At 37.7% G+C, this 10965-nt stretch overlaps 1 protein-coding gene across 1 annotated transcript; it reads left to right on the top strand.

Annotated features, from left to right (window-relative positions):
- Positions 1-26: 26 nt before the first annotated feature.
- On the top strand, positions 27-8314 carry LOC103718643 (nucleosome assembly protein 1;2-like). The gene is made up of 12 exons (XM_008807558.6): positions 27-450; positions 542-585; positions 735-830; positions 5993-6085; positions 6303-6393; positions 6477-6538; positions 6633-6817; positions 6912-7089; positions 7185-7228; positions 7503-7701; positions 7803-7820; positions 7924-8314. Exons 1-12 carry the CDS (start codon positions 378-380, stop codon positions 7978-7980), a joined length of 1140 nt encoding a protein of 379 aa, XP_008805780.4. The 5' UTR covers positions 27-377; the 3' UTR covers positions 7981-8314.
- The last annotated feature ends 2651 nt before the right edge of the window (positions 8315-10965 follow it).

Here is a 10965-nt window from a genome sequence, read left to right as displayed (position 1 = left end):
GACCGGAGCCGCGCCCCGTTCGGTTCGCCCCCGCTCTCGCTCGTTGCGCGCCGGATGTCTACTATTTCCAGACTACTTCTCCCTCACCCAAATTTGTACCCAGAAACGAACCCACACCGCCACCCCTGGCTGCGGTGACGTCACTTTCAGAGAGTAGGGTTCCTCTGGGTCTCTAATTTCGAAAGAAGAAGCAGGGCCCCGTCCGGCCGCGCCGTTTTAAGAGCGAGGAAGAAAACCCTACACCCACGGCTTCCCCCCACCAGTATATAAACCGGCCTTGCCTCCCCTTTCTATCCCCCTCTTTTCCTCGCCTCCATATCCCCCTCTCTAGGGTTCCTCTCTCCCTCTCTCATCTCGGCGGAGGCGAGGCGACGACAATGAGCAACGACAAGCAACAGGACAACATCAATCTCTCTGATCTCGGTTCCGCTCTGCCTGCCGTCACTCCAGGTTTCTTTCTTCCTTCCGTTCATTCCCTTGGATCTCTTTTTTACTTCTTGATCTCTGTTCTTATGTGTTTGGGTTGTTTCTTGATATGTAGCTATGGGCGCGGAGGACCGAGCCGGTCTTGTTAATGCTCTCAAGGTGGCTTTTCTTTCTTTCTTTTTTTAACTGATTTTTCGCACTTTGATCACTATTTCTTGCTTCGTCTGCGTTTTCTTCTTTGCTCTGCTTCTATATTGAGAATTCTTAAAAAAATGAAAAAATAATAAGTTGATGTGTTCTTGATACAGAACAAACTCCAGAGCCTGACAGGGAAGCGCTCTGATGTGCTGGAGACCCTCTCGCCGAAGGTCAGGAAGCGCGTTGAGGTGCTGAGGGAGATCCAGGTTTGATCTTTCATCTTATCTTGATCCTTTGAATATGTTTTTCGTCTCAAAGGTTTCTTTTTTTTTTTGGTGCTTCTTAGGGTTTATAGCTTTCCTTTCTCTTTTTGACGGTCCCCATATTCTTTTGGCGATTCTTATTAGGGTTTCAGGTTCCTGTTATTTTAAGTGCATCTTAGGTTTTAGCTGCAACTTAGTTGTGGAAAAAATCTATTTTTGGAAAACCAAATACAAGGAAGGAAAGACTTGCATGCTAAAATTTGACAAGAATGCCGAGAATCATAAGTTATGTGCGTGCTTTTTTAGATTGTTAGATTCATAAACTCTTCGATGTATATATGGTTTTTGATCCATGATATTTTTTTTCTTTTTTAAGTAGGTGTACTTTTAATTGGCAGCATGCTTAAATTTAGTGTTCTTCTCATTCACGGTCCATGATTATCTTGCAAAGGACATGCTGCTTAGGTCACGTGGTTCATCAGATGATCCTAACAAATGTAGGATCGAGGAAAAAGTATTATTGAAATAAGAAGATTTAGGGGGTTAGGTGCATAAAAATTAGTTCACCAAATGTTTCTTTTGAAAAAAAAATTATGCTCCACAGGAGAACTTGTAGATTTTTTTTTTCTTGGGGGGGGTGGGGGGTGGAAGCTTGGTTTCTTGAAATCTGAACCAGTATTAATTTCACTGACTTAACATGGGCTCCCAAGGATAACTTCAAGTTCAAAACAGGGATGAGGAATTACTTCACAAGGGATGAGAAATTTCACTGACTTAATTTCACAGGGATGCTAATGTAGCTATTTTGGTGAAATTTCTCGATCCCAAAGGGATGGGCTCCTAAGGATAACTTGACAAACATCCAAAGAAATTATTTCACAAGTTACCTCGTCAATATCTCTCTCAGTTGCAGCAAATTTGAAGGTACATTGCTTAGTGATCTTCAATTGAACGTCCTTCTGAATCCAACCAAGAGGTAGGGGCGTGGAGGAGGCTTAGTCTGCTACTCCAGTTTATAAATCAGATTTTTAGAGATAAGGTTCTTCTGACTTTCAGAATCTACGATAGCCTCAATGATATTATGCTTCATCTGGATCTTCAGGCGGAAGAGTTTCTCTTGTGCCTATAGATCCGCTTCGGTTGCTGTCTTGGGTTTCCTCACTATCAGGCTCAATTTGGAGTTTGCTTGCTTAAGCTTACGTAACTCCTCAACTTCGACAGAATTGAGAACCACCTTTCTCTTCTTCTTGGAATCCTCTTCTTTCTGCGTCTTCCTCTTCAGTCGTAGCTCGGGGTGAAGTTTCCAACACTTCTTTTTGGTGTGTCCACGGAGGTCACAATGATCACAATAAATTCTTTGAGCTGTGTTGGCCTGTTTCTTGCCCTGCTCCTCCTTCTGGCTTGATTTTTCGTTGTCTTTCTTAAACTTGTCGCCTTTTGTACCTTTCGTAGGCCGATTTTTCTTTTTAATCCTCATGGCCTTCATGTTGGCTTCGCTGATATCTTCAACTTTGAAGAGTTTCAACTCCTTTCGGATGCTCTCGTGAGACCTCCGATGTATTTCATAAAAATTGCATTATTGTCGATGGAGATTTCGAGGGAGATTACTTGCTTGTGGAACTCGATGGTATAGTCCTAGATAGACTGATCATACTTCTGCCGTAGGTATTGCCACTTGATCCATCAATCCTCATGGCTGATTGGATAGAATTGTTTCTTGATTAGGATTTTGAATTTGTTCCATGTTAGATTTGAAATGCCATTATTCTTCATGTACGAATTCTACCAGGTAAGAGCATTGCTAGAAAGCTTAAGACGAGCAAAAGCTACCTTCTGGCGCTAGAGTATTTATAGATAGTAAAGTATGTCTCTAACGGGTCTAGCCGGCTAGCTTTTCCGCATTAACAATCCCATCATGTACAGGAATCTTGATTCAAGCTTTAACTTCAAACGGTTAAAGAGAGATTTCTCATACCCATAGGTTGCTCATCTTCACTATCCTCGCTGGATGGTGGTTCTTCATCTCGAGCTGTAGGAGAGCTTCGCAACAAGAGTTGTTGGTGCTTGTGTTGAAGATATTGCTAATCTCGAGACGATCTCGGTGAGTTGGGCAATCTTCTCCTCTAGCTGTATGAGATGTCCTTGCATCTCATCATCACCCGTTGAGGAAGAACTAGCAGTCATACTCGCTTTTGTCCTTCGATGCACTTGAAGCATGGATAGGCCTTCTCCTAATTGTTTGTATTGCTCACGCATTGGGACCGTAAACAGAGGCTCCCATAGATGTAGAGGATCGAGGCTCTAATACCAACTTGATCTGATCAGATCAAGTTGGAATTTTACCAAGTAAGAGCATGGCCCTGATACCAACTTGATCCGATCAGAGAGAAGGAAGATTTTTTCGATCCGCTTAACTCGAAGCTTTCGAAAGATAAGTAGAAGAAGATGGAGGAATCTCGAAAGTAGGGTTTTAAGTCCTTTTTTTTCATTAATCTTTAAAAAAACGAGATACATAGCCTCTATTTATAATGTGAGGTCCGCCCTAACATAATTTGAGTCGGATTTCTTTTCCTAATTTTTGTAAGACTCTTTTTTCCAAAAAAAGACATCTCTAATAGAAAAAAGCTAAAACTTTCAAGGAGGTAGATCTCGATTTCTACATCAACTCTATCTTTTGTCACTCTGCCTAATTCTAATCGGATAGAGAGCTATGTCTGGTCAAAGTTTTACCCTTTTTTTTTTTTTTGGTTTGACTAGGCCATTTCAGGGTCTAAATGATTGAATATCAGCTTGATTCAACCTGCCCAAAGTTGTAGATCTCGAAAAGATACCCCAATTAAAAAAAAATCTCAATCGACCATCATATGATCAAGTTATAGCTTTCAAAAGTTTAGTTGCGACTCAGCTTCTCGATATACCGAATCTTGCTCTTGCACCCTGTCTAGCCCTGCTCGTAGTAGTCAAAGTGGTCACATCGAGTCTAGATCACCAGTTGTTGTAGCAGGTACCGTCTTGATTACTGCTTCAAGTTTATTTGCAGAAAGGTGGTAAAGTAGGGATAAAATCATGTGTCAAAGCTCTAGGATTGGGATTAATGAGAGGCAGAATACTCACGTATAGCAGTTTTAAAGATCATAAAACATGTTTCAAAGCCTGCACGATCCTCTCATCAATTCAAACTTCATATTTAATTGAAAATTGGGTCTCTTGTTCTGTTTCAATTTTCTTTGTATTTATACTCATTAGTTCTCGATGTAATAATAAAGCATCCATAATTGTTACTTAGGATAGATCGAGAGTCTAACTGCATGTGCAATCAAAATTTGAAGGCTTGTGTGGAAAGGTTGGGAATCCAATTGGGAGGTTTAAACTTTATGGAAGTTCTGACCAAGGATTTGAAAAGGTGATACCAAATTTTAGTTGTTATGGGAATGACTCTCAAGGAAAGTTGACGCGGTGAGGCTTGTGGCTTGTGGTGAATCAGTCCACTTGTGAGTTGTAATATAACTTCATGGTCTTGATGTTTCTTATGCTTCAGTGAAAAACGTAACTTTTAATTAGATACATATATTTTTCATCATCTCATCTTTGGTATGACCATTACATCCTGACTTTTGGCTTCCAGCAAGCTACTCAGATTTTTCGCATCTGATATAGCCATCCTATAACCATCGCATTTAAAGTTGCAGCGATTGGCCCTTCTATTCATTTATATACTTCAGGACAGGTGTGCAAGTTACACGTTAAGGTTATTTAGTGGTCCAACTATTGAAGCAAGTATCATTAGTTGGTTCTTGGACTATGCCTCTTGAACTACATTGCTACACCACCTTTTTTTCCTGTGCCACCTTAAAAAAATGAACAGCACTGCTCCATTAAATTTTTTATTCAACTCCAGCTCCTTGCTTCTAGGGAGCAAGTAAAAAAATCTTGATGACTATGAGAATAATACTCTTGAACATTTGGCGAAATTCATTTCTCAATTTAGTGCCCCTTCTTTTCTACTACGTATATGAATTGCTTGTATACTTAAATCTACAATAGGCTTGTGAAGTCTGGTGGTTTATTCTGCCACATAGTCCTAGTCACGAATCATAGCTTAGCTTGGATTGGTTCAATTTTTTTTTGGCTAAGTTTTGAATGCATAACTGAACTGTTCCACCATTGAACCATCATATTATGTTCAAAGAAATTGTGCACGGGATAACATGGCCCAAATTCTACCTGCATAGGGTGATGCTTGAGCCTAACTTGCCTTGGTGTGAGGTATAGTTCAGGTTCATCTGACTGTCTTGATGATGCTCAGATATGCATTGCATATGAGTAAGAGCAGATAAATGATTGACAGATGGGGAGTGAAGGTAGGAGGCATATACTCTGAATTAATCTGTTCTTTCCTTATTGATCCCCCTTTTATTCATATTTATGACCCTTGAAATAAGTTTTAGGGGTGAAAGTAAATCAGATAATATCCATCCGGATCCATTTTCATATCCGAATCTATTCGGATATGCATAAAATTTGGACCATCTGACTAATATTCGTATCTATATCTGTCAAAGAAAAACGGATATGGATATGGAGAGATAATTACTTGATCTGTATCCGATTATCCGATCTGATTTGTAATCTTATCTAATTATATATAGCACTCATGAACTTGTAAGAGAAATAAATGACCACATTAACATGCTATGAACTTAATTTATCATCCACTTAGTAATATTTTGATTCTGTGATTATACAGTTTAATTATCCGAATTATAAGTATTTATATCCATGCTTCCAGTATCCAATTTGTATTCGTATCTATTTAAAACAAATATGGATATAAATTTTTGAATTCGACCAACATCTGTAACCATATTTGTATATGTCAAACAAAATAAATATGGATATGGATATACTAGTATCTGATCTATATCCGATCTGATTTCAGCCCTAATAAGTTCGCTTATTATTTGATTATTTTTTTTTAATTTTTTGCCTTTCTATTGAATGGCTAAGTAGTTTTAGTTCTTCACATTGATGATTTGTGTGATTGAATGGTCCAAAGATATTGCTTGTAACCTGAAGTAGTGTGTGTTTCAAGTCAAGTTTATGAGTAGGCCTGCAAGTTTAATTACACCGAATTGTGAATATTCTGACTGCGTTTTATTTTCTAGGGCCAACATGATGAACTTGAGGCAAAATTTTTTGAGGAAAGAGCTGCTCTTGAAGCTAAATATCAGAAACTTTATGAGCCACTATACAGCAAGGTATGCTCTTTAATGATGAATAATGTTGTAAAATATGTCATTACTTTTTCCACAAGCATTTCTCTGGTGCTTCAAAAATTTCGAAGACTTGGTAAATATTTTCTGGTGGCATGTTTTGGTTGCTATACAGACATCACCAAAAGTGTAACCTATTGTTATTCTACTGCTTTTAGTGGCAAATCTCATTATTTTTGTCTTTGCTCATCAAAAAATGTAGAGGTATGAGATTGTGAATGGATTGGCTGAAGTTGAAGGTGTTACAAATGAACATGTAGAGGAAAATCCAAGTGAAGATAAAGCTAGTGAAGGTTTGTGGCGGAACTGGTGACCTCAAATGTTTGTTGAATTCATTTCTATTTTCTTGTATGCTTATTGAGCTTTCATGCATCAGAAAAAGGTGTGCCAAATTTTTGGCTTGCTGCTATGAAAACAAATGAAGTGCTGGCTGAGGAGGTAATGAGTGTATAGTGCCATGTTTTTTGTTCTTTTAGTCCTTATGAATTGGATAGGTAACCTATGAGAGTTGAATTATGTTTCTTGAACCCAGATTCAAGAGCGTGATGAGGGAGCTCTCAAGTATCTAAAGGATATCAAATGGTCCAGAATTGATAATCCTAAGGGTTTCAAGCTTGAGTTTTTCTTTGATCCTAACCCTTATTTCAAGAATTCCATCTTGTCAAAAACATATCACATGATTGATGAAGAAGACCCAATCTTAGAGAAAGCAATAGGGTATTTTCTTTTCTATATATCTGCTAAATATTTATCTTTTAAGGATTTTTCTTTATTGAAAATCTCATCACATTTTTCTTTCCTTCTGTTGTAGGACTCAAATTGAATGGTTGCCAGGGAAGTGCTTGACTCAGAAGCTTATGAAAAAGAAGCCCAAGAAGGGTTCAAAGAATGCCAAGCCCATCACCAAAACTGAAGATTGTGAAAGTTTTTTCAACTTCTTTAACCCACCACAAGTCCCAGATGATGATGAGGATATTGATGAAGACACTGTAAGTTGACATCATGACCTACCTTCCCGGAGAAAAGAAACTATGAGAAGAAAATCAAACAGATTAGTAACTTGTCTTCTTCTGCCTTTGAACAGGCTGAGCAGCTACAGAGTCAAATGGAGCAAGATTATGATATTGGGTGAGCCCTTCTTTTTCTCTCGCATTTGAGCAGACCTACTACAGTTTGAAGACAGGCAAAAAGGATGTATTTATTCTGTTAAAACAGGAAAAAAGTGAAATCGAGATAACATTTTCAGAATCGTATTTGGCCATCTTGTCTCTTGACATTTGTTTGCAAGTACCGGCAATGGTTTGCCCATAGGATTATTGTAGAGATGAACCCTTCTCATTATCATGCAAGCTCATGCATTTCCCTATACACGTACTGAGTTGATGGCGTCATTGTCCTGCAGGTCCGCTATTAGAGACAAAATAATTCCTCATGCTGTTTTGTGGTTCACGGGGGAGGCTGTTCAGGGGGATGATTTTGAAGACTTAGAAGATGATGATGAAGATGAAGATGGGGAGGATGATGAAGATGAAGAAGAGGATGAGGAGGAGGAGGAGGATGAAGACGATGATGTTGAGGATGAAGGCAAGACCAGGAGGAAGGTATATCTCTGAAATTACTAAGATACTAACTCTACTCTTTTGGTTTTCTAATAGTTGATACTCATATGCTTAATTTTGATTTGTTTTATTGTCCCAAGCAGATGGCTACAACAAAGAAGGTGAGATATCCACTCATCCTCTTGATCTTAGTCTGTACACTCTTCTTAATTTTAATAGCCTTTATTGTGTCCTGGTCTATTTTCTAAATGATGGTTGCTGCAGAAAAATGGAGGGGAAGATCAACAAGGGGATCGGCCAGCTGAATGCAAGCAGCAGTAAACTTTTTATGAATGAAGTATTTTCTGGACCTTTAGATTAAAGTTTGGAGGGTCTGTTTTGAGGTGTTGGTCAATTAAACTGAATTTGTTCTCATTCCCTGCTGTCTTTTTATCTGGAAAAACTGAGAAAGAAGGGTGGGGGAACCGAATTTTTTTGGTGTCTCTAATCCGTGGTAGCTATTCTTTTACTCGTGTGTGGGTATCGCGTATTATGTTCATGCATGTTTGGTTGGTTGGGGTCTTTGGGGAAGATTTTTTTTACTGCCTAGTGTGTACACAGATGAACCATTAATTCTTATATTTATTATATATAGCAGACTGCTGTTATGCCTTCAGGTTTTTGAGTATGATGTAAGTTTTGCTTTCATGGTTCTGAATGGTTCCGTAGAGCTACTTTTTGATGTTTAAAAGATTGGATTCAGAGTACGTAATTTATATTTGGTTAAAGCTGTTTCTGGTAACATTGTGACAGCACGCAGCTTGTCAAATTATGTATCAGCCAGTGCGCGGCATCGTCTCATGCATGGTGTTTTCCTTTCCTTGTCTCTCTGATTCCGCGCTTCCTCGTCACCTTGCGCCTGAGTTTTATGGCATGTTGCTTTAGCATTTTCCATCCTATATAGGCCAGGAAAAACTGCTCTCCAAAAAAATTGAGATACTTCTAAGAGACATTCTTTAACAGTCATTGGATGAATTCTGCAAGTTTTGAAGGAGGGTCGGCAATTATCACCTACTTCTAAGAGATATTCGGACCATGGTTTGTTGTGGGATGTGTTTCAGGTGAAACATATATTTAGAGAGGCAAATGGAGCTGCGGATTGATTGGTTTCTTTTGTTGCCAACCACTCTGAAGACCATCTCTAGGTGAGGCGGAGTTGCTCATTTCTCTTCGCGATGTCTTGCTTTCTAATTTTCTTGGTTGTATTCATATTATGTATGATACTTCCGTTTTTAGTGAAAAAAAAAATACTAGAAATCATCTTTGAGAAATATGGAGAACTTTTTCATAACCATGCTATTTGCAATTTCGCCCATTATATTCTCTTCCATTTTCATCGTATTGAATGAAAAATGCATTGGGACACTCATTAATCCTTTTAAGCCATGCGACCGAAAGAAAGTTTGTGCGCATAAAGCTGACGCCCCGTAACATCACTTTATGCTAACTGAATCATTTGTTTGTTAGACGGTTCGATGTCTTGGATATCATGGATTAATCTAATAAATGAAGTTCAATAGCGAAAAGCCTCAAGATTTTCTATTGCTTTCAAAATATTTGGAAATAGATGGAGCAAGCCTCATTAGATCTAAACATATTAGGCATGGAATTTTAGGACTAGATTCTATTATTAACCAAAAAAAAAAAGTGATAATTGGTAAGTTTTTATCTCTGGCCTTTGAAACTTTTTACCAATGTTCTATTTATTTCGGTGGATTTAATGTTTTTCTCTCAATTTGGATTCAAAGATTACAGCCTGTAAGATAGTAGACGTGGAGGACACCAACTGATTACATCTAGATATCCACCAAAACCGAATACTCCCCTCCCCTCTTTTTTTTTTCTTTTTTTTTTCTTGGTAAAAACTCCCCTCCCCTCTTCAAAATCGGGTACTGTTTGCACTGTTCGTCTCTCAGCGGCTTCGCCTCTCAGGAGTCATAAAAAAAAAAAAAAAAAAAATCTTTCAACGGCTTCTACATCAGGGATAGGATTTTATTTATTCGTTCGTTGGCAACTTGTACCTGATTGTATTCCGCCAGGATCATCGCCATCAACTTGCAAAAGTCTTAAAGCGATCAAAGAAGGTACGACAATGATCTTATAGTTCTCGATCTTATGCTTCTTTTAGGTTTTCTTTTTCCTCTTGCATTGGTAAAATAAATCAGAGCACAAGAAAACGATGTTGCACTTCTAAGAATAGCCGGAAAACTCGTTTTTTCTCGAAAACTTTAGTTTTCCCAAAGCTTTTTCAAACAACCAAACATATACTAAGAAAAATCATGCGAAGAATTTATTTTTCTTAAAAAAGTAATTTTTTAAAAGTGATTCCAATATTAAAAGTGATTTTTTTAAAAAATAATTTTTAATGTTAATTTTTTTTTCTATTTCCCATATATTTTCTAGCAACTAAATATACCTTAGGCCTTGTCCATTAGAAATCCATAGATTTTACTTTCCTAGTACTTATTTCTCTCCGGTAAATTTTTTTTTATATTTTTTGTTGGCATTTTATTTATTTATTTATTTGTGAATATGGTGTTGGTTTTGTGTTTCCAACCTTCAATAGAATCCTTATGGTTTACTCCAAAACAACATAACTAGATTGTTAAATATTTATGCTTTTTTTAACCCCTTTGGCTTGCCTACGTAGATTGGGCAAATCATGTCCGATTTAAACTGCAATTTCACAAATTTGAGGGCATATTTGGTTCGTCGAAGTTAGACTCTGGAATGGAAATGAGAATGAGAGATTTCTATACCCTCCATTCGGTTGGAATGAGCTCTATTCTCATTCTGTTTTCGGTCTATTCTAACTTTCTTCTAATATTCAAATCCTATTCCAATTTCGATTTTGATTTCAGTTACAAACCAAATACGTCAAAAAATATAGTCATTTCGATTCTCATTTCAATCAATTCTGATTCCGATCATGAACCAAATGCATCTTAAATTCGTTCTTAAAACACACAGACCCCAAACTTTACCTTGCCAATAGGCCAGTTGGTTGAAATTGCACCAATTGGTTTCATTGGTTCCCCTTCAAAATGAACTGTTTTCAATGCTTAGACCAGAACTCCCATATAAATTTATGCCTTAAGTTTATATCATATGTTTTGACAGTTATCCATCTATTTTATCTTCATTATCATTCTTTCCTCGTGTAGATGGCTAATGCTGCGAACTCAAAGTGTAATGGTGCTAGAGAGAGTTCTCAAAGAGGTGTTGAGCAAGCTATAGAAGCATTCGAGTTCACCATATATGTTAGGT

The sequence above is a fragment of the Phoenix dactylifera genome, chromosome 5 (genome assembly GCF_051530095.1).
Source record: "Phoenix dactylifera cultivar Ajwa chromosome 5, Ajwa_hap1_PhDact_Kaust_v1.1, whole genome shotgun sequence".
NCBI classification, from domain to species: domain Eukaryota; kingdom Viridiplantae; phylum Streptophyta; class Magnoliopsida; order Arecales; family Arecaceae; genus Phoenix; species Phoenix dactylifera.
The sequence above is the reverse complement of the archived record's forward strand: the minus strand, read 5'-3'. Positions and strand labels throughout refer to the sequence as shown.

Excerpts from the sequence above, each read along its gene's own strand:
- LOC103718643 (XM_008807558.6), top strand. The coding sequence starts at position 378 with ATGAGCAACGACAAGCAACAGGACAACATCAATCTCTCTGATCTCGGT. Across the intron at positions 6,086-6,302 it reads ATGAGCCACTATACAGCAAG|AGGTATGAGATTGTGAATGG; the intron begins GTATGCTCTTTA and ends CAAAAAATGTAG. Across the intron at positions 7,090-7,184 it reads AGGATATTGATGAAGACACT|GCTGAGCAGCTACAGAGTCA; the intron begins GTAAGTTGACAT and ends GCCTTTGAACAG.